Source organism: Ambystoma mexicanum, chromosome 3q (genome assembly GCF_040938575.1).
Source record: "Ambystoma mexicanum isolate Mex_15411 chromosome 3q, UKY_AmexF1_1, whole genome shotgun sequence".
Taxonomy (NCBI): Eukaryota; Metazoa; Chordata; class Amphibia; order Caudata; family Ambystomatidae; genus Ambystoma; species Ambystoma mexicanum.
This window is the reverse complement of record NC_090926.1, coordinates 924,868,742-924,892,819: the sequence shown is the minus strand read 5'-3', so window position 1 is coordinate 924,892,819 and position 24,078 is coordinate 924,868,742. Positions and strand designations below refer to the sequence as shown.

The 24,078-nt window shown below is 45.9% G+C and overlaps 1 protein-coding gene across 1 annotated transcript in view; it reads left to right on the top strand.

The window, feature by feature from the left end:
* LOC138583119 (ATP-binding cassette sub-family A member 9-like) overlaps positions 1-24,078 on the top strand; it is a 2,601,648-nt gene that overhangs the window by 2,127,934 nt on the left and 449,636 nt on the right. The window contains exon 30 of the mRNA XM_069655079.1: positions 6,721-6,850. Coding sequence (XP_069511180.1) covers positions 6,721-6,850 — 130 coding nt within the window. The remainder of the gene's footprint in view (positions 1-6,720; positions 6,851-24,078) is intronic.

The following is a 24,078-nucleotide window of genomic DNA, read 5'->3' as shown; positions in this document are numbered from 1 at the left end:
ACCTCCATCAGCGGATGACGGAGCACCGCACTCCATTTCACCAACCCCTTCTATGGCTTCTGTGCCCATCATGTCCGCACACGTTTGCTCCCAGGGCATCATCTTGATGGGAGAAGCTGGGCCTCCTCCTGTCTCCAGGGCCTGGGTTCGGTTGGCCGATAGGATGGCCCGCACTCTGAGACGGAGGTCATCCCACCGTTTCCTGCAGTCCTTCGTGGTGCGGGGGGTGTTTCCTACGGCGCTCACCCTCTGTGCAACCAAGTCCCAGATCTCCTTCTTCCTGACAACGGTGGGCCTACGCATGTCACTGCTGAATACTATCTCAGCATGTTCGTGCAGAGTGTCCACCAGGACCTGGAGCTCGTCCTGCGTAAAGCGCTCCTTCCTTATGCGGGCGGCACCTTTTTTCAGTGCTTTCGGCATGATGCTGGTCTCTAATGGCTATTTTCCAGATCCAAATATGCCTCCGGGTCCTGTATGAAGAGGATGGCAATGGATTGTGTTTTTAAAGATGGCCGCCACACTCCTTCCGTTCCTGTGCGATGACGTAATTTCCGTATCCGTTATTAGCGGTATCCGTAAATTACGGTCACCGCTAATTACGGACGGCGAAGCTTCGATGGCGGTATTGTAAAGAACGTCGCGCTTCATGCCGCTAAGGGGTTTAACGGGCCCTTTAGCGGTATGCCGCTAGGGGATTTACCGGCATGGCGGAAAGCTCGTGCCCGCGAAGTCGGAATAGCCTGTAAATAGCGGCGTGGTACCAGATCGGACTCGGTCTTTCCGCCATGCCGGTAAAAAACAATACTTACCGCCAACCTCGGAATGAGGCCCATAGTTAGAAAATCAGCTTTTTTAGTGCTAAGCTCTGTGGTTAGTTGTGCTAAAGTGTTCAAAAAGCACTCTAAAGTGTTTACTCAATATAAATCCCACCGCGGTACACCAGTGTTAGGCAGAAACCTGTGCAGTTCCCTCTGGGACCACTGCAAAAGATTTAGGACTACAGGTGTTTGGCAGTAAACCCACCTGGTAGCAGTCTGTACCACACAGATTCACTTGGTAGCTGTGGCTGAGCAGTCAGACTTCCCTCAAGAAGAGTTAGGCAGTATACAGAGTATTCACAATAGGTCAAGAGAACACAGTAGAACAAGTAAACACTGACCAGGGCTTGGTGTAAAAGAGATATAATTATTTATTTAAAACCACATCTAGAAAAACACACAGGCACTAATAGTAAGCAATTAAAAAACACGGTCAGTAAAAGATATACACTCCCTTAAAAGAATATTAGACAGGTCTTAAGTAAAGCCCCACTTATTTTCAGACAGCGGTGAGCGCTTAACGTAGATGGCACTCTAATAGTTTGTTTTTAAAAGGGAGAGAAGAGCAGAGAACAAGTTGAAACAGTGCCCAACACTTTTATCAGAACATGACAAGAGAGGAAGGCAAAGTAAAACCGTGAAGTTAGAGTTCAAGAGGCCGGATCCACTTTCAGAGGATCCAAACGAAATGTGTCCAAGGTCACACAGTTGCAGTGCACAAAAGTCTTGTAAAGGTTCAAAAAGGAGTTGGACCAAAGAAAGGGACCAGTTAGAGGGTCAAGGCGGCCAGCCCAGTCCAGAAGGTTAAGGGGTTATTATTACCTTGTAGCAATCTTTAGAAAGGGAGGCCTGGAGGACACGGTACCTTAAAGTGGTGAGAACGCTCCAGCGGGGGCAGTTGTTCCTGGCAGCGGATGCAAGTCAGTGCTTCGTCCGGGGGAAGAGAGGATCTCGTCGTGGAGGAAGACAGGAGTCCGTTGCACTGCCAGGGAAGAAACCAGCCGGAGAGTTTCTCAGGTACAAGGAGCGGTCTGGTGATTCGCGGTTCAGTGGTGAGTGGCTATCCGGATGCCGGGGTGCTTGGCACGGGCAGTTCGACCACAAACCAGGCTGGGGTGTGAAGGAAGAAAGGTAAACTGGTTGTGCCCACCAGTCAGGGGAAAAAGCCTCTCCAGCCGGGAGATCTTCTCTGTCGTAGGAAAGTGGTGAGTCGGTTCTGCAGGGCTCCACCAGTGGTGTTGTCGTGGTAGGTCGGCTCAGCTTCTCCCTCGTCGGATTCTCAGGTCCTTTGTCAACTTCTGAAGTTCCAGTCCCCAAAGCCCTGCTTTTATGCAGGAAACCCCCATTCACTCAGCCTAGCTGTCACTCAAACATGCTAAGTGGTGAGCCGGCCGGCTCACCACTTGGGCCAATCACACAAGAGTGCGACTTGAGTTACCAAGGTAACTCAGTCCAGGGTGCCTAAACCCCCTCCCACACCCCCTGTGGTACCCAGACAGAGTGGCACCACTTTTGGAGGCTTCTGTGGAGAAGCCCGCCAAAAAGTGGAACAAAAGGGCTCGACTTGGGTTGGAGTCACAGAAGAGAACACAAACGCCATTTTAGAATCGAGTCGTGGCAAAAAATACCAACCAGAGAATTAATATTAATTAAATAAACCGGCGGTATGTTCGAGGCTATGAGAATTAAATAATTAAAGTTGGTAGCCTCGAACAATGGGAAAATCCCATAGGAAAATATTTGCGGTCGAATATAAAAAGTAGTTTCCACTGCCACCAGCCAAAACTCGATCAGGGGGGACGGAGACGTGCCCCCTCGACTAACAGACCCCAGGGCAATCGAATTGCCCCAACCAGTACGTCCACAATATGATGGTTTGTACTGGTTTCTGTTAATAATTTGGGACTAGTAAAGCCAATGGTGACTTTACATGCCCTGGGAGACAGTAGTCAGTCCCAGGGTATGGAGTCTATGGTGGGGTGTCACTATGACACCCCTGTGTTACTGCACGGAGGGTGTTGTGTAACACACATAGGAAAAACACAGGAGACCCTATGGAGTAAAGGACCCCATAGCCCATAAAACACATTACCAGTCAAAGGAATACCATAAATCATGTCCAAGAGTGGGAGGAAAAAGAGTGTCACTCTTGGCAGGAGAAAAAAAACAAACTCCAGAAATCCAGCAAAGCTGCTGGGGGACTCACTAGGTTAGGAAATTCAGCCTAAAGAGAGAATTCTCCCTAACAAGCGGGAACCACTATGTTTGAATATGTCAGTGTGACAGTACTTTAGTTATCTTTACTTGTAGAGTGGGGAGCAACCCACTATATCATGCCTCCGGGCTGGGCATGTAAGGAATAGTAGTTAGAGAAAGACCTACACTGAATAGCCATCCGTGTGGGTTGCCCACCCTAAAGACCACTTGAACTTGAAGTAGAGTCATAATTTCTCTATTTCGATTCTATTGTATTCATCAGTGAATACTAATTTATTGCTTGGTTCTGGATTAATTCAATCCAAAAAGTTGCTTGACAAACATTATTTCTGTATTTTATTTGCAGATGCAAAGATGCCAGTGCATTTCGGACTCTGATTGGTCCTTCATCAGGGCGTTACTAATTTGATAGACACACACCGAATTGGGTAATATTACTGCATTAAAACATCAATGAGATACATATTCAAACCGTACATTAGGGCAAGATAAAATAGTGCATGCAGGCCACATGACAAGAACACACATAACGTAGACCAACATAAATGAAAACATTCAGAGAAAACAAAAAATGAGAGTGTGAGATTAAAAGGCATATCAGCTATATGTCAACAATGTGTTACAATCCACAGGTAATTTTGTAATATTCATCCGGTTTATAACGTTATCTACTGGTTGTCTTGCAATTATACACTTTCTTACGTGCTTAAATGGAAGTGCTAGTAAACTAGGTGTTGTTTCTCTTTCCAGGCATGGTGCTTATACAAGACCGCATTACTGTTTGTGACTTTAACCATTGTGACAAGTACTACTCGTTTCTTTGTTAATCTCACATAATTCCACAACCCACCGCGGTGGTCCCTTGTGTGTGAATCTATCATGCGGCTTACCATTTCATATTTACTATCTTTTGCAAATGCTAATGATGCCTGCTGTGTATAAACAGAAACGTAAAAAGGATTGCAGAAACGTAAAAATGCAGCCAGGCTTATCATAGGAGGAAGAAGTTAGTTCTAGCTAAATACACTGAATACAGTAAATACAATCGTAAAAAAAAAACCTTATAAAATGTTATTAAAATATTCCTTTATTATATTTACACAAGTAAAGGTATATAAATACTTAATTCACTAACCAACACACATAGGAATTCTTAATAATACTTTACAAAGGCCCTTGGTTAAATTTTAGTTGCTTGCGGTAACAATTCTTACAGAGTTTGACACTTATGACAATTCTACTGTATTATTGGTACTACTGCGCACTCGCGTTAAGACAAAGATATACAGTAATTGTAATTAGTTAGCAAAACCACATAAGATAAAGGGCCTCATTACGAGTTTGGAGGTAGCCATGGTGCTATTAGCGCCATGGCTGCCTCCAAAATCGGGTCCGGGTTCCTTGAATGAGGAATTACGGGGCCATTCCAACCTTGGAGGACCCGGTAGTTCCTCATTCAAAATACCTATCCCCATTCGAGCCCCCATAGGGCTCAATGGGAATGGGGAGGGAGCTAATAACGGGCCCGTCAATAACGGGCCCGTTATTAGCTCCCTGGTCCTTTAGCGGGACCCGCTAAAGGACCTCATAATGTGGCGGTAAGGGGTTAACGCACCAGCATCCTTACCTGCACCGTTAACCCCTTACCGCCAAGGTCGGAAGAGGCCCAAAGTCTTTTAATAAGGAAAAAGGGTGGTTAATCACACAGCAGCAGAGCTTAACATTCTAGAGACACTTTCCGGATAAACTAAACGCTTTGAATCCACTGACGTTTTTGTATAGTTAGGGATTGGACTTTTAAAGTCTTAAGCAGCAGCAGAACAGCGTAATTTCCTCAAGATACTTTTTGTCTCTAGGATAAGTTACTTGTTAAATCAACACAACGAGGGGGACCTTGTGAAAGGACTCCCTAAAGTGACACAGGCTGGCAAGCCTGGGTCAGAGGTAGAGTACACTTCTCAGTTCAAGCTACGTTATACCTTTCACCTCACAGTACCTTAGGTTAGAAGAAATGCTCATAGCTGGATTCTACTCTGTGTAGCAGCGACGGACCCGGTCTCCTGATTCCTCTGTCTGGTGACGAAAGGAAGGACTCTAAATGGGATGTCTCAGCAGCAGTCTCGAGAGAGAGTCTCGAGAGAGGAATCTTGGCATAGAGTTCTTCAGTCTCCTTGGTCAGTCTGCAGTCTGGTGCTTTTTTCTCAACACCAACAAAGGACGGTATTCGCCCGGTCGATCTTCTTCACTTCTGAAGTCCTGCACTCTGGAGATGATTCGGATCGTGCCTCTGGAGGTCCAACTTGAGCTCACCAAAGTTCTGGACGGATTCAGTCTTTCAAAGACGATGCACTTCAAAAGGGTTGGAGATCTCCTGATATTCGTGGTCTGCAGATTTTGAGAGGCACAGCACCTTTGGAGATGGCTCTATTTGTAGTTCATCTCATGGCTGGTTGATCCCACTAGCCAAAGGGAAGGAGTCATCCTCTTCGGAGCTCTTCTGTCAAGTAGAAAACGGGGTTAGGACAGCAGTGGCCTCTTCACAGTGATGGGAAGGGTTTGCAGGTGGCTCTGTTCGTCTTCAGCTTCGGTTACTTCAGTTCCAGTGATCGACTTGCCTTTCACCTCAGGAAACTCACCTTTTATTCAGTTTTCCCACACACTCCTCTGCAAACTCTCTCAGCATTTATCAGGAAGGGGCGGGTGGCTGTCCAATCAGGCACTCTGATGGGAAGCTGTTCCATTCAGGCACTCTGGCAGACAAAGGGCAGGGAATTGAATAATTTCGCCCCCATTTCCTGCCTGCCCAGACACACTGGAGCCTAGGCGGGGTCACCCAAGGGTTTCTGCCAAAGGCAAAACAAACACACATATGCCCCCCCTCCCAGAATGGTAAAAGACGGGCTAACAAAGAACACCCACAATAGAAATAGCAACAAATAAAAAGAGCCACCATGTTAGAACATAGGTGAGCCTATTGTGCACAACCGAGAGTGGCGTTCAGAGGGACATGTGTACATAGAGACCCCACCTGTCAATCAAAGTTCTCTTAAAGTGGCAGCCTCTTTTTATTCCGTTTTTCCCAACCTGCCTGCAAGTTTACCAACCGGTTGTGAAGGAGGGAGACCGGATGACAGGGAAAGTTGGTGTTTTCCATTGAAAATGTATACATTGAGTCCATCCACTGAACATTAAGAATCCATCCATGGAGAATTGAGTGCCAATATAGGGAATAGTGGCAGTCAAATTAAGATGCATCAAGGGACCATTCACAAAGCATTAAGTGCCAGTCAATCGGGAATTTGGAAGCCCTTTCTGTTTTGAAACATTAAGAATTTCACCCTAACTAATCTCTTTATTAATATACCATAATTTTCTCAACGCCATGACTTACCCGTTGTCTAATCCTAACAGTAGGATGCAAAAGTGGCAGCAGTGACAATTCTTAGAGCTTGTGCTTAGTATTTTATAGGAAGCAATATCTTATATAAAGGGGAATGAAGAGCACAGTCGAGATGTCCCCTACGTCCTGCAAATTCCTATAAAATGTCACTTTGTCAATCGACTGGAACCTACGAGGAATTTTCATTTATCTAGCCAATACTTCCCTTTTTTCAAATATGTCAGGTTATAGTAGAATCAGTAGATTCATTTCTTACACTTGTTTGCATTGTGTTCTTCACAGGATTCTGCCATTGTAGCTAGCAGCCTGCGCAAAGAATATAAACATAAGAAGGCAAGCACAATATGTCAGAAGAAGAAGGAGAAGAAGAACAAAGTAGCCACTCGCAACATATCTTTTTGTGTCAAAAAAGGTTTGCATCAATTAATATGTGTGTGACTAAAACTATGAAATTATACCTTGCTTGTTAAATTCTGCTTCCTATCATTGTTCTGTTGTCCTTTCAGATATACCCTCATTATCTAATACAACATTATGAGCATCTTTCCATGTGTACTCAGAATCAAAGCAAGTCGGATTTGCATTGGGTGACTCTTTAATATGAGATGCTAAATTGTAATTAATATCAATCAGTTATTTTTCAAGATATGTTTTCAGTGAGCATATTTTGCGCCTCCACAGGCCTATTAACAGATTTCTTTTTAATTTGTATTAATTATAAGAGTTCATATCTGACTCACAGGTTAATGCATGTGCTTTTAGGCTTAAATGTGAAACAATACATCTATTAATATATCACTAAATTCCATTCTGATCGTATTAGGTTTAGTAGTAGTATTTTATTGGATTTACAATGAAAATGCAAGTTTTAATAACAAGTAAGCCCTCGAAGGAGATGCAAAAGTTACTGGGCCTCATTAAACGGTAGGTGGTAAACCATGGCGCTATTAGCGCCATGGTTCATGCTGGTAATTTACTGGTACCGCCTTGGAGGAAAGGGGAATTACCACCCTATTCCAAGGTTGGGAAGGCGGTAATTCTTCCTTCCTCCATTGCCTTCCCCATTCCCATTTTTGCCCCATAGGGCATAATGGGAATGGGGAAGGCGCTAATTACAGTACAGCAAATTGCAGTACCGTAATTAGCACCCCAGTCCCTTTGCGGGTTCGTTTTTTAATGCCTGCTAAAAGCAGGCGTTAATGTACCAACCCGCAAAGGGACCTCGTAGTAAGGCGGTAAGGGTTTACGGTACCGGTAAAATACCGGTACCGGTAAACCCTTACCGCCTACCGTGTAATGAGGCCCATTGTCTTGGGAGGATAGCTCAGGGGCAACGCGCTTGTCTTAGAAGCAAGACGACGTGGCGCAACACAGGTTTGATCCCTGGATCCGTGCTTAGAAACCTCTGGATATTAAGTACATTATAAATAACCAGTTACAATGACCCCGTACAAGTTAATTATTTGAAAAATATACTTTGGGCCTTATGACAAGTTTGTTGGTATTCTGGCGGTAAATCTGCTGGAATATCGCCAAATGGAATTAGTGTTGCCACAACTTGGTCAGGCAGAATTATCTAGCCGGACAAGTGGTGGTAGTCGTTAATTCTGCCAATTTGTCAATTTTTTGGCTGTAAGGCTGTCGATTTACCTCAAGCATTTTGCGGGAGGTTTTTCCTTTGGCTCACCACCAAAGTTGTACTACTGGTGTGCAGTAATGCGGCGGTAACGCATTGTTAACAGTATTACCACTGCATTACTGCCATTTTTACTGCACCAACGTAATCATAATGGGGCCCTATGAAAAACACTTGTGTACATGCGCGTTATAAATGCCACATCATAAATCATCGATGGGCCATAAATAGTAAGCATCAAAGCCATAGCATGGTGGGGCAGGTCTAGAAATGTGAAGAAAGGAAAGGAATATCAGAAGGGGGCATGTGAAAAAAGGATGCATAGCAGGAAGATGAAAGAGGGGGCTCTTTTGGATCCGGTCAGGTTTATTCGCCATTTCTTTTTCTTCAAGTCCTTCTTGTGTTTTACTCTGCATGGCAAACCAGGTTTGCCTTCTTTGTTCACCGTCTTTTGGCGGGCTTCTGCCAAGAAGCCCTCCTCTTGGTGCCTTGGTGTCTAGGTGGGCTGTATGTGAGGGGGGGGTGTAGTCACCCCCTGCACAGGGTATCCTAGGAAACCCAAGTCGCACTTTGCCATGATTGGCAGATGTGGTTGTCCAGGCCGGAAAACCCCCCTGCTGCGTGATTGACAGCCAGGCTGTGTAAATGGGGTATTTTCGCATAAAAGGCAGGACTCTTGGGCTGGAAGTCAGAGTCGCCACTGGAACTGCAAGGAACCAAAGAAGAAGCGGAGAAGAAGACGGCTGCTGCAACCCCGAGTCCCGGTGAAGCCCTGCTACAGTCCTGCACTATCTACCCTTCAAACGACCAGAGAAGATCCAGTCCGGAGTCTTCTTCCCTTGAGCTTGGTGGGGTCAACCAGCTCATCTTCCACAGCCAGAGGATCCTCTTCGTGGTCGAAATCGCTGCACACTGCTGTAGTCGTCCGGATAGCCATCTGAAAAGCCAATCCTGTTTTAAAGGAGCGCACCTTTGGTTGTAGTGCAGATCACTCCAGACGCCCTCCTTGTCTCCACGACTGAAGTACCAGGAACCGTGAGTCTGTGGGAAACTACCAAGAACAACTGCCGTCGCACCAGCTTCTTCAAAGAATAAGGGACTGTGTCCAGCTTCAAGGAACTAGGGTGACCCCCCTTTTTTTCCTCATCCAAGGCTTGCCCTTGTCTTCCTTCCCTCTTATAACTTTTGCTTCCTCTGTTGACAATATCCAAGTACTCCTGGCAGTATTACCACTGCGTTACTGCCATTTTTACTGCACCAACGTAATCATAATGGGGCCCTATGAAAAACACTTGTGTACATGCGCGTTATAAATGCCACATCATAAATCATCGATGGGCCATAAATAGTAAGCATCAAAGCCATAGCAGGGTGGGGCAGGTCTAGAAATGTGAAGAAAGGAAAGGAATATCAGAAGGGGCATGTGAAAAAAGAAGGATGCATAGCAGGAAAATGAAAGAGGGGGCTGTTAGGGAGAGTTCTCACAAATGGCTGATTTCCCTTACCTAATGGGCCTCATTACGAGGTTGGTGCTAGTCATGGCGCTATTAGCGCCATGACTAGCACCAATAACGGGACCATGTCCGCCCTCGTTTAATGGGGACTTACCAGTCCAGTCCGACCTTGGCAGGGCCGGTAAGTCCCCATTGTAAAAGCCATTCCCCATTCCCATTTGAGACCCCCTAGGGCTCCATGGGAAGGCTTCAATAACGGTACCGCAAATTGCAGTACCGTTATTGACCCCGGTATCCCTTAACAGGTCCCGTCCATAACACCTGGTAAAACCAGGCATTAAGGGAGGGACCCGCAAAGGGACCTCGGAATAGGGCACAAAGGGATTACCGGCACCAGTGTCATTAGCGGTGCCCGGTATCCCTTTGCGCCCACCTCAGAATGAGGCCCAATGAGTTCCTCAGCAGCTTTGCTGGATTTTTAGGATTTATTTTTTTCACCTGGTAATAGTGTGAGCCTTTTCCCCACTCATACATGTGTTTTGCTGTGTGTGTTTTCACTTTTTGTGTGATCTTGAGCACTGGAGCCTCACCTACTCCATGGCCTCATATTTTTCATGTGTTTTACTGTTGGGGATAATTCTCATTCTATGGCTAATTTCCCTCACCTAGTGAGTCCCCCAGCAGCTTTGCTGGATTTCTGGAGTTTATTTTTTCCACTTGATAAGAGTGAGAGCCTTTTTCCCACTCTTACATGTTTTTTACCATGTGTATTTCTACTGTTTGTGTGATCATGGGCTCTGGAGCACACCACTCCATGAGACTCACTTTTATGTTTGTTACACAGCACCTTCAGTGCAGTGACACAGGGTTGTCTTTTAGACTTCCCTCTGACTCCATTTTTCTGGGGCTGTCTACTGTCCCCCAGAAACAGGTAAAGTTGCCATTTACTTTATGTAGTCATTTACAACTACAGACCCAGTACACCCCATCTTACATGGAGTACTGGCAAGGGTTAATTCCTATTCCTTTTTGTCTGTGCCTCTCTGAGCTTTGTTTTGCTCTTTTAACATTAAGACTTGGCTGGTGGCAGTGGTATCTACCCTAACTTTTCTACCGCGATTATACTATATAAACGTGGTATTGTTCCAGGCTATTATTTTAGCCTCGAACATAAACCCGCTTGACCAAATACTCTTTCTTTTGGATCCGGTCAGGTTTATTTGCCATTTCTTTTTCTTAAAGTCCTTCTTGTGTTTTACTCTGCGCGGCAAACCAGGTTTGCCTTCTTTGTTCACCGTCTTTTGGCGGGCTTCTGCCAAGAAGCCCTCCTCTTGGCGCCTTGATGTCTAGGTGGGCTGTATGTGAGGGAGGGGTGTAGTCACCCCCTGCACAGGATATCCTAGGAAACCCAAGTCACACTTTGCCATGATTGGCTGATGTGGTTGTCCAGGCCGGAAAACCCCCCTACTGCGTGATTGACAGCCAGGCTGTGTAAATGGGGTATTTTCGCATAAAAGGTAGGACTCTTGGGCTGGAAGTCAGAGTCTCCACTGGAACTGCAAGGAACCAAAGAAGAAGCGGAGAAGAAGACGGCTGCTGCAACCCCGAGTCCCGGTGAAGCCCTGCTACAGTCCTGCACTATCTACCCTTCAAACGACCAGAGAAGATTCAGTCCGGAGTCTTCTTCCCTTGAGCTTGGTTGGGTCAACCAGCTCATCTTCCACAGCCAGAGGATCCTCTTCGTGGTCGAAATCGCTGCACACTGCTGTAGTCGTCCAGATAGCCATCTGAAAAGCCAATCCTGTTTTAAAGGAGCGCACCTTTGGTTGTAGTGCAGATCACTCCAGACGCCCTCCTTGTCTCCACGACTGAAGTACCAGGAATCGTGAGTCTGTGGGAAACTACTAAGAACAACTGCCGTCGCACCAGCTTCTTCAAAGAATAAGGGACTGTGTCCAGCTTCAAGGAACTAGGGTGACCCCCCTTTTTTTTCCTCATCCAAGGCTTGCCCTTGTCTTCCTTCCCTCTTATAACTTTTGCTTCCTCTGTTGACAATATCCAAGTATTCCTGGCAATGTTGAATCGTGAACTGTCTGACTGTGTGATCCTCGACAACAGGAACCCGGTTCCACTTGACACTGGCGCAGGCCTATTGACTTTTATTTTTCTGTCAGCAAGTGTTCTCTGATTCTGTCTGCCTTGACAAAAGTATTGCCTATGATTTTTGCCCGCAACTCTTTTTTGTTAACTCAGGTGCTAAGTGTGTTTTTACCCCGGTAACATTTCTTCCCGCGGATACGCGTATCTTTAGTAAGACCGAATTGTCATTACTGTCAAAAAGTGATCGCATATGTATTCCCGGTAACGCTTTTGTTTCATAACACCAGTCTGTCAAATCCTAAGGTACTTACCTTGATTTGTTCTGCACAAAGAGAATTGGTTGTGTGTAGTGTGTTTTACGTTTGGTTTTAATTTAATAGAAGTGAAGTGCTTTACAAACAGATGGTCTAGAAATAAATGCACTTTTACTTTTCAACCAAAAACCTTGAGTAAGTGTTTGCTTGAGTCACAGTAATTGTGGTCCTTTGTGTAATTTCTACTACTGCTCATTTGCTATTGAGATAAGTCTGGCTGCTCCGCTACTGCTACTACTTTAACAGTGTAGTGCAGGCTTGTACGAAAGGTGAACTTGTATTACCACTTGAAGTCTTAATTGTGTGTAGTGGTCCCTAAGGGTACTGCACAGGATTCTGGCTAACAGTTACACAGCACCTTCAGTGCAGTGACACGGGGTTGTCTTTTAGACTTTCACTGACTCCATTTTTCTGGGGCTGACTACTGTCCCACAGAAAAGGTAAAGTTGCCATTAACTTTACTGTAGTCACTTTAAACTACAGACCCAGTACACCCCATCTTACATGGAGTACTGGAAAGGGTTAATTCTTATCCCTTTTTGTCTGTGTCTCCTGGAGCCTTGTTTCGCTCCCTTTACATCAAGTCTTGGCTGGTGGCAGTGGTAACTACCCGAACATTTCTACCGCAGTTATCTTATATAACCTGTTACGCTCACCTGGCTCCCACAGGGGCGTCGGTCGGACCCGGACTGCTGCTGCCTCCACCCACGTGATGCGTAGTGTAGCGATGACTGACTGGATCTGCCCTCCTAATCTTGTCTGCTTGACCCATAGAAATATTCTCCTACAAGTGGAGAGATGGATTTAGGGACTTGTGGATTCAAGTGATAGCACCCCCACTGTCCTCCCCACTAATCACCTCTGAAGTGCCCTCTCAGCAATCTCACCTTATATTCTTGAAGGATGAGCCCTCCATCCTGCGAAGTACGCAGGGGCGCGTTGATGACCAGTTACTTCACTGGCCTGAAGATATTGGAAGAGTTGTAGATGAATTCTGACTCCAAAAGGTCCTGGCGAAGAGCCGTAAGTATATAGTTCGTAAGAGTTCAAAATGTCTGGAATTCACTCCTGTCTAATTCCTCTTTTTATCTTGCAGCTTTGACCCAATAAGAAGATTGACAGCTGAAAGCGCTCCGGTAAAAGTCTGTGTTACCCAACACTGTCCGGTAAATAATGCCAAGGGTTAAACTTGCTGCTTTCTCCTTTTGTTACAGGTGTGGCATAAGAAGATGTGGTGTACTGATGAATAATACCTCCGGCGGTAAAATCAGGTAAGCATATGGCGGCTAAAGAGATTGTCTCTGTCTGTTCTCTCTGCTCACCTTGTTGTTTCTTGTCCCCCTTAGGTGCCGGGATTCGGCGATGTAAAGATGGAGACAGCGCCGGATCGAAGAGATGCTGCGTGAAACGGTGAGTATGGCGCGGCGCTGCTGCTGGTGATGCGACGCTTTTAAAACAAAGTCTTTCCTCTGGTTTAAAGATGCGATGAATCTGGGATCAGGTAAGAAATCAGGTAACACTCTTGTTCTAACCTTTGCTTCTTTCCTTCTTTCTAGGTGCTCCAGGTTCGAGGCGGGCGTGGCAGAAGGCTGGATGCTGCTGCTGGCACGGTGAACGTTATGCTGCTGGATGCAGAATAACGCGAAGCATGTGCTGCTCTTCGAGCGTGGTTTAAATAGCCTCCAAAGTAGTCCCAGGTAGGTATTCCTCCCCGTCCACACCCGAGTAACAAAATAGTCCCTAAGGTAAAGTAGTCCCTTCCAGGCCTCACATGGGCTTGGATCTTCTTGCAGCATGGTCTGCATCAGGTAAGTGTGCACCTATGAGCCTGGCGCCTATGGCGCCAGGACTGATGTCCCATATGAGCTTGGCGCCATAGCGCCAGGATTGAACCCAGACAGCCCCTAGCAGGGGTTGCTGGGTTTTCTCAAGGCAATATGATGCCTGCTCCCGGGGCTGATGGACGTGGTCTGGATACCCGGGGGGTATGCATCATGACATAACCATGGTAGTGTTTTAGGCTATTATATTAGCCTCGAACATAAACCCACTTGACCAAATACATTTTATTTTTGCACAGACTGGGTTTATTCGCCATTTCTTTTTGTTAAAGTCTTTCTTGTATTTTTCTCTGCGCGCCAACCCAGGGATGATTCCTTTGTTCGCTGTCTTTTCGCGGGCTTCTGCACAAGAGCCCTCATTAAGGCGCCAGAAAGTCTAGGTAGGCAGGATGTGAGGGAGGGGTCTTCGGACCCCTGCCCTGGGTTCCCTCGGTAACCCAAGTCGCACTCCTGTTTGATTGGCTGAGGGGACTGTCCTTGCCAGGACAGCCACCCTGCTGTGTGATTGACAGCAAGGCTGTATAAACGGGGTGAAACTGCATAAAAAGCAGGACTGGAAAGCCAGAGTCGCCACTGGAACGCAAGACCCAACGAGGATCTGACAGAAGAGGACCCCTACAACGACTGAACCGCCCGGTGAAGCCCTGCTGCCGGTCCGAATCTTCAGAATCCGACGACAGAGAAGATCCTCCAGGAAACATCTTCCCTTGAGCTCGTGGGACCAACCAGTTCGTCCAAACTGCAAGCCCGGACCCCTCCTCTGGTCGAATTAGCTGTACAGAGCTACAGTGGGCCGTATAGCCAGGAAGGTCGGACCCTGCTTGGGTTTTAAGGAGCGCACCTTTTATTTGTTGTTTTGCTCTGCTGCTGGCTTCTTCCCTGGGTGGCTTAGGATCCTCCAGCTTTCTACTTCGTGTCAGTCCGACAGTCGCTTCAGCTGATCTCCTCACTGAAGTTCCTCTTGTTCAATTGCCCTGAGTACTTACCTGGTGGTTTGGCCTTATTTCTAATAACTTTGTTTTTCCCTCCCTTTTAAATTGCTGGAGTGCCATTTTGCTCCCACTTCATTTTGTGAGCTTAACTTGTCTGGAATTTAAGGGGTGTGGTGTGGTTTATTGAGATTGTGATTTTTAACTTGCTTATAATAGTGGAATGTTATACAACTGAAGAGTGAAATACATGTATATTCTTTTACTTGAAAACCTTGAGTCAGTGTTTGTTTGAATCATAGTAATTGCTGTCCTTTGTGTAACTATTTGATACTGCTCACTTACTCTTGAGATACGCCTGGCTGCTCTGCTACTGCTACCACTTTAACTGTGTAGTACAGGCTTGTACCAAAGATGAAATTGTACTGTCACTTGTAGTCTTAATTGTGTGTGGTGCTCCCAAAGGGTACTGCACATAATTCTGCCTAACGGGGGCAGTTGAAGGAGAAGATGGAATGGGAAAATAAAGATTAAAGTTCACCCAGTAGAACCCAGAAGAATCACACCCCTGCTTTTTATACTGAATTTTCACAAAGGAGTCTATGGGCATCATTATGGGCGAGCCGGTCTGGTAGAAATGCCGGACAAAATGCTGGTACTAACAACTCTCTACCCATAAATTATATTTCTCAATTGATCATTAAATTCAAAAACCAACAGTCTAGATGACACCCTCAACTGGTAACAAAGGTTTAATCTTGCTAAGACTTGATTCTTGGACAGTCGTAATGCATCTCTTCCCAAGCTTCTTCTATAATATCTGCCCCCATTCATCAATTAAGCCCTACATGTCTTGTTGTCTATTTCCCTTTCTTGAGGCACCACGTAACCCTGTAAAAAGATTTAAAAGGCTGTCCTCCATGCTCTAGTAAATTAACCACTTCAGGTTGTTCCTTCACAGAAAGTGGCCTCTACCCCAAAGCTGCCCCAGTATTATTCATAATTAATTAATTGTTTTTTATTTATAACCCTCTTAATACCAAAGAGGTTTCTAAGCACGGACCCAGGATTCAAACCTGTGTTGCTCAGCGTCCTCTTGCTTCCAAGATGAGCGCATTGCCACTGAGCTATACTACCTGTGTATGAGTATCTCTTCACTCATTACCGCACTCTCAAACAGCTTGAACTACGACTTCATGAAATCAAAACTCGCCATAGATCCATCCTTCGCAACTTTGTCTAATGATAAGATCTCGGCATTAATGAAAGATATCCATCATAGACTCCTCGTACCATTGGAGCATGGATTTATGATATGCCTTTTTATCCTGACACAAAGAAGCGAAGAAATTGTTCTAGTGTGCCAGACATTCCGTAAGCATCCTTGGGAGGCTTTCTTGACCCAGATGTTTGGATGCATCAACAAGCTGTATATGGATACACAAAGGTATTCTCCAAGTCCTTCCAATTCTGAAGTTCCATGGTGGATAGCAGTCGCTCAGGATCTTCAACCCACTAGCCCCATTTTATAAACCTCAAAATCAGAAAAGCTGAAGTATATTTCTACATTATTTCTAGATTTTTCCATTTGTTGACACCAAAATATGGCCACCATTACATGGGCTTTACATTTTAAATCGAAAACCTCTGTGTTCTGTGCCATTGGCTTCATAACATTTTGTTTGGCACATAAATAGCAAGTCTTTGACCGGTGACATGTTACACATGGACTGCATTGGGTATACAGTTGATGAAAAATATCTTTTTTAAAAAGGCACAATCATTTTATTATAATTGACAGTTAAAATGATGTTAATGTTAAAGTTATTTGTACTGCACACTTTCACCACTGGAGTGGACCCCGGTGCTCTGGTGGATCTGAAAAGGATGGTGTAAAAAAAAAAAAGGCAGAAGTTGGAGTGTTAGTAGGGTCTAGTGGGAATAGGAAAGTGAGAGTTGTGATGCTTTCTTGGCAGCTTTCAATTCGGTGTGTGCCGTTCGCTGAGCTGGGTTTTTGGGTCGGTGTGAACTACCATGTGCTGTTGTGCCGGGTTATGTGTTGTTTGCCTGTTGTTGCAATGTGGTGAAGTATGTGCGGATTGCTGTGCAGAGAAATGGTGTGAGTTTCTGTATGAGAAGTGTATGCAGAAAGTTGGGGTTTTAGAGTTGGGTTAGTGAGTTTTCCTTACCTCTTATCTTTGCGTTTCTGCGCTCAACTTTTATGATTATCCTGTGTGTTTGATATTGTAGTTCGTCCACTTAGTTGGCAGGCACATTGAGTAGTGGTGGTTTTATCTGTAGTACTCTAATGATATGTGTACCTGACTGATGCAGGCGTGTTTCCCCGCTCTGGGGTTGGCGATGTTTAGGTTAGAGGATGCAGGTCCCTCCCTGCCCATCCCGTATGGAGTTCTTCTGTGGACTAGCGGTATGTGTACATGGGTGGTCAGTGCATTGTCCCCCTTCCCTCGGGGAAGATTAAGTTAGGGATCATGGGTTCCTCCCTGGCATTCTTGTTTCCAGCGGGTTCTATATGTCCTAGTCATTTCCTTCTGGTTCTGGGGAGACCCAACAAGGCTGGAACATGTCTGGGGTTGCTTGTGTTTCTGTGCAGTGGGGACCTGGCCTAACAGTTAAGGCTGGGCTGCTACCATTGTTGGCAGTACCTGACTGATTTACATATGGCTGGACCCCTTTTGTAATAGCGCAGACAGGCTAAATAACAGTGGTGTGGAAGGTTGCCCAGAGCAATGCCAGTGGTTCAGATTCATTCAAAACCTTCCACCCATCACTTTTGTGGTTATCCTTCTGGTTCTGGGGCAAAGAGCAACGTTTAAAGTAGTTTTCTGAATTCCAGATGATCCCTTGTGTTGTGATCCCTTGTGATGATCCTCCGATTTTTCTTTAATTGTATGGTTATGATTCTAGGTGAATGTTGTTGCTTGATCTGAGTAGTCTTGTCAGATGATAGACGGTTATTGTTTTATTTAGGATCTCTGTTCCTTTGCTGTGTATTGCTCGGGGCATTAGGCAAACCTTTTGAGCTTTATTTGCTGTTTAATTGGTAGCAGTGTAGCAGACAATTTCAGACAGACAGTGTGTGACATTTTCAGTGCTGGGGTAATGTGTTCTCTTCATAGTAGTTTGAGCAGGACTCTGGCTGCAGCATTTTGGATGCACTGAAGTTTCTTTAATAATTGTTCGGGAAATCCTAGCTATAGGGTGTTGACGTAGTCTACTCTGGACATGATGAGTGGCGATGATGGTGAGTGTTTTGTTGGTGAGAGGAATGGTAGGATCCTTTTTACTGTGTGTAGGAGGAAGAAACATTTCTTGAATTTAGCGTTTACGTGTGGCTAAAGTGTTCGTTGTCCATCAAGACTCCCAGGTTCTTCACTATTGTTGCTGGAGTGGGTGGTGTTCCTAATTCCGTCAACCATGGGATGTAGTGATGGTTTTCCCCGCTTTTGATATGATTATTATTTCTGTTTTGTCTGGGTAGAGTTTGAGGCTGTTAGTGTTCATCCAGCCATAGAGTTCTTGTAGACTGTCTTCCAGCGTGGTTTTTTCTTGCTGTGTTTCTTGTACTTTGTAGACGTTCTGTGTGTCGTCAGCGTAGTTGTAGCGTGTGAGGCAGTGTCTTTTAATGAGCTTGATTAGTGGAGTCAGGTATATGTTGAAAAGTAATGGGGATAAGGAGGATCCTTGCAGTACTCAACTGGTGGATTCCCTTAGAGTGGATTTGAAAGGTTTGATCTATATTGTTTCTGTTCTGTTTGTTAGGAAGGATTTAATCCATAGTAAGGCTAGGTCGGTGATTCTTATTTCTTCCAGTCTCCAGTTGACTTTGTCAAATGCTCTGTAGAGATCCAGAAGTATTCAAGCTGTGCTTTTGTCTGAGTCTGCATTAGCCTTTAGATCGTCCTAGCTTGAAATTTTGTAAAAATGAATGCATGGGTTTGGGAAATGTTCATCTATCCAGTGGTTCCTAATAACTCCCCTCACTGAGTCTTATGAACCGAAGGGGATGGAACCACCTAGTCTCCCTTGGAGAGAGAATAGTCTTTGCTAAGCTAAAGCAAGGCCCAAAGACTCAGTGTAGGCCCCTTAAAATATTTTTTTTAACTCTATTGGATTTATATACAACACTTAACCAACATACAACAAATACCTGAACATTCAACACTGTACACCATGCCAGGGTTTTTCGCAGCTTCAATGTCTTGTGGAACATTCCTGTTCTTCAATGTGCAGATCTGTTGTTCCTTATGAGCATCTTGATGTCTGCGCCCCGAGGGTTCCTGAGTCATAGTTCATTCATTTCCTTCTGCTCAGGCCATATCTTGATGTTGCTTTCCTCTTATTCCTGTGTTCATGCCTGCGTTTTCTTGTTCACTAGAGCTCTCCGAGTTGTTCCCTGCTACGGGTGAAAATAATTCCTGTACCAGTGAGTTCCATGATAATATCCTGTCACTGCTCCTATGTGCCCCTCTCTGGAGTGACGTGGTCCATACTGTTGCTTCAGCCAGTGACCATGTTTTCAAGTCTGCCCACAATGCTTCAATTGTCGGGCATGTGTTTGATTTCCAAGCCATCGCTATGCGGCGCTTCACCAGGATACTCATTACGTCTTTCATTTTGGCTAGATGTTCCCTTGGCTTGCCCCCTCTTGGGAACAGTCCCAGCAGGTAGGATTCTGGTGCCATGCCAGCATTTGGGCTCCTCCCTCTGCTGCCCATGCCTTGATGCCGTCCCAGAATTTCGTTATTACTGGGCAGCCCAGAATATGTGCAGCATGTCTGCATTATCCATTGTGCATCTACGGCAGGTCTGCATTGTTTTGCTCTGCATTTTTGATAGTCTGCTAGGTGTGAGGTACGCTCTCTGCGTAACATAGAGCTGTGTTTGCCTAAATCGCGCATTTCTGGAGACCACCTTTATGTATCTTAATGCCCCTGCCCATTCTTCATCCGTGAGGGTTCTTTGAAGTTCCACTTCCCATTTCTCACATGCCAGCAGTTCTAGGGCATTGTGGCTCCTCAGAAGTAGTTCATATAGTCTGGACACTGTGTGTCCTCCCTCCGCCACATCATACCATGTGTCTAGCGTCCCTCCCATTTCGGTTCCCTTGGATAGATCTGGTCATCTCTTTCTTTATTGCGTTCACTATGCTGCAGTGTAGCACAAATTGACCTTAGTGTATGTCGTATTCTTCTATTTGATTCTGAAACTCCTCCCATTTCCCCTCCTTCTATAAGTCGCCAATTTGTGCAATTCCCAGACTCCCTGTGCCGTCTGTATGCCTTAAGCGCATCTGGTCGGGCGTTTACAAGACCTGCTAGTGGGATCTGCGTGGACATGGGGTCCTGACTGCCTTGGATTTTCCACGCTTTTTCCACAGGGCCTGGGCCATTCTGTCGAGGATGGGGAGCGTTTTATTTGTGGACTTTTACGTCCATATTATCTCTCTCAGGTAGCAATGTCATAGCGCTGGCTGCAGTAGTAGTGTGTCTATGGAGGTCTCATCTCCCACCAGTGTGCCACAAACTGCAATTGTCCTGCCCGGTAGTATAGTTCAAAGTTTGGCAATTTGATCCCTCCTGACTCATAGTCTCTCTGCAGTGTGTTCAATGCCAGTCTATTCCACCCTCCCCCAGGAATTCCCTTGCGATTGTGTGCAAACGCTTGTAGAATTTCCCGGGTATGTTGTAAGGTATATTTGTGAAGTAGTACAGGAGGCAGGGGAGTACTGCTTGCGTATTGGCCTTGTGCGTCACCACAGTGTTGTGGTATATATCTATTCCCAGATAACGGAAAGTGCTTGGCGCCCATGTCAGATCCAGATCTGGCAATCAGTCTGTACTGATCCGTCTAAGTCCCGCCAGGGAGTATAAGGAGCATTTCTCTTTATTAATGGATATGCCTCACAGCCTAGCAAATGCCCCTACCACCTGTAACAAGTGTGGTAAATTATCTTGTGGGTTGTTAACATACAGGAGCATGTCATCTGCGTATAGTGACACTAGATCGATGGCATTGTCTATGTTTATCCCCACCCCAGCGTACTCTGCTCTCAGGAAGACTACTAACGGTTCTAGGGCTAATATGTACGGGCAGCACTGTTTCATGCCTCTGTGTATCCTCCATGCTGCTAAGATGTGTCTATCTGTCTTAACCTTTGCTCTGGTGTCTTTTTATAACAGCTTAATTCATTCCGAGAAGCCCTCCCGCATCCCAAAGTGTTGAAGTGCATGTAATAGCCAGTCCCAATTTACAGAGTCGAAGACTTTGGCTTTGACTGCATCTAGGGATGCCACTGCGCTCTCTTCCCGTCTGTGGTTAGTTTGGTCTATAACGTGGCACAGTCTTCTCAGGTTTCAAGTGGTGTTCCGTCCCGGGACGTATCCTGTCTGGTCTGTATGGACCAAGGTGTGTATGACCTGTTTAAGCCTGTAAAGCAGGGCCGGTGTCAGGATCTTGCAATCCTAGTTTATCATGGAAAGTGGCCTGTACGAGCCGCAGTCTAAGGGTGATTTCCCCAGTCTCAGTATGGGTATTATTAATGATTCAGTCCTACTGTCTGGTAAGTGGCCTTGTGTGTGTGCCTCTTCATAGACTCCTAGCAGTATAGGTGTTATCGCCTGCTTGTATGTCTTGTAGAACTCCCTGCGCAGCCCGTCAGGTCCCGTGGTCTTGGCCGTTGGGAGGTTATCTATAACGCTTCAAGTTTTTCCGCAGTTAACAGAGCTTCTAGTGTCTCTATCTGTTCCTCAGTTAATTTTGGTAGAGCTATTTGGGTCAGGGCTTCACTCATTTCCCAGGTGTCTGCCTCCTGGCTATGGGAGTACAGCATTTCATAGAATTGCGAGAATACCTGATTGATACCTTCTTGGTCCCTCACTAATTCCCCAGTCTTGTTTGTAATTGCCTTAATCTGGTCTTTTTTTGTTTCCAGCTTGGTCAACCAGGCAAGGAGTCTGCCCGGTTTATTGATCTGCGTGTCACATTTGTGTGTATTCCCTGTAGTCTAGCTATCCCAGCATTTCCCAGATGGTACGGCATTTTAGCCTAAGCGATATTAGTTCAACCGACTCCTCCCCTGTGAGACCTGCCTGCCTCTCTGCCTGCTGTATGTCATTTTCTATGTCTGAGAGCTCTCGTAGGATGCTTCCTTTTAGTCCCCCGGTCTTCCCTATCGCAGCTCCCCTGACCACTACCTTGAAAGCATCCCACAAGGTCCCTGACGTGTCCACACTGCCTGTGTTGTGGTGGAAGTAGTCTTCTATTGTTTCCTGCATGTGCTCTTAGAACTCACTGTCTAACAATGCTTCCGCCTTTAGTCGCCTCGTTGGTATAGGAGCTTTTCTATGTGTGTATCTCCATGTCGTGTTCTTGCTTTAAAGCCTATGTCTGTGAATTCTCCCAGGATTTCAGTACCAGTGAAGATGTAATCTATTTTTGTATGGGTTCCATGCGTGGCGCTGTAGTGAGAATACCCTCTGGCTTTGTTATGCATTTTCCTCCAGATATCTCCTAGTCTCAATTGGGTTAAGCGCTTCTGCAGGGCTTTTGCCGGTGGTGTCGGTTTTCTGTTTTTGTTGTCTGACCTGTCCAGCTTCGAATTTAATGTGAAGTTGAAGTCCCCAGGCCAGATGTACGTCGCCTCCCTATATGGGGCCAGTCTAGGTGCAAGCATTTTAAAGAACGCTGTTGCATCATGATTTGGGGCATATGTATTCACCAGGCACACTTCTTTGTTTTCTAATAGTCCATGCACTGTGACCAGCTTGCCCTCCTTGTCTTGTTCCAGCATTATGAGTGAAAGGGGACGTTGGGGGCTATCCCCGTTAGTACACCTCTGGCGTAGTTAGAGTAGGTCGAGCCATACACTTGGCCTCCCCCCTTTCTTGCTATCTTGCACAGTTTTTCCTCTCGTCAGGTGGGTTTCTTGCAGCACTGTCACTTTCACTTTTGATTTGTTTAACCATGCATATACTCTTAGTCTCTTGACATAATAATTCAGTCTGTGTACATTCCATGTGGCTATGCTTATTTCTTCAGGGCTCCCTATGGGGGTTTGTGCTTTGGCCTAATTTTTCCCATGAGCCCCTACATTTCACCTGTTCATGCTTCTTGCCCTCTTTTCCTGGGGTTTTGTGTTTGCGTCTCTTGTTCTTGCTCCCATTTCCCTTTCTTGTTCTAACTTTGCTCAGGGTGGAGTCTTGAGTTCCCTCGTCCCTCTGGTGTCTCATTGTACTCTTCTTCCTCACGTGCAGGTTTCCCTTTGTCTCGTGTGCCGCCATATTGTTTTTTGAGTCTTGCGTGTTCTCCCGGTCTCACTTCACCTTTCAACCAACAAACTTTAACTGTTAACAAATCCCCAGCCTCCTTCCCCTTGCTCAGGCTCCGCTGCTTTCCTTGTGCAGTCCGAGTTCCCTGAGTCTGGCCCGCCGCAGCGTGATACCTTAGAACTGTCATCTCAAACTTTTTGGGTTTCGTGGGGTCCCGTGTCATGGCGTCCATCGGGGCAGCCTTGGTGTCTCTCTCCTCTGTCTCCTGTTACATATTTCTTCTGGTCTTGTGTTTCATATTTGGTGTCTGCTGCATTCTTTCCGGCCCCACCAGTTAGTGCACAAGTACTGTATAATCTGGGTAGATTGCTATTTTGGACGAGTTTCTGGTGATCGCTACTCCTTCCCTTGAAAATGTGAGTATCTTTTCTCAGTCCTTGAAATTCATAATTTTGGCTATTATAGGTCTTGGGCGGGGGTGTTCTAGGTAGGGCTCTGTGGGCCCTTTCTACTGCAAAGCCATGCAATAGTACCTCAGCGCCCACTTCTTGGAGTAGTAAGTTCTCTACTTAGTTCATGGGGTCCTTGCCTTCCTCCCCCTCCGGCAGTCCAACGTTACATATGTTGTTTCGTCAAGCCATCCCTTCCGCATCTTCGACCCTGTGCTCAAGAGTTTGTATTCGACCAAGCATGTCTCTCATGTGGGATTGGGCGGTTGTGATGTTGGTGGTGTTATTCCGCACTTGTAGCTCCACTGTGCTCACTCAGTCTGCCAGTGCTCGGACGTCTTGCCTTAGCAGGCCCACGTCCACTATTACTGCATCTAATTTGTGCTCAAGTGACGTCTTCGGCACTGCTATTGCCTCAAGCATGGGGCCGTCTTCTTGCCGCCCTATTTGCTGCTCTGCTCCTGCCGTGCTCATGCTTGCATTTGTCAGGGGGTGTTGACTAGCATCATTCTTGCGGTCATAGGATTCCGTGCTGGTCTGCTTACCCTTGCCCCCACGTTGTTTCTCCGGCATGTCCTGGTCTCACAGTTGTTGTTTCCCTTTGTCCGCTGCGGCCCTTCCTCAAG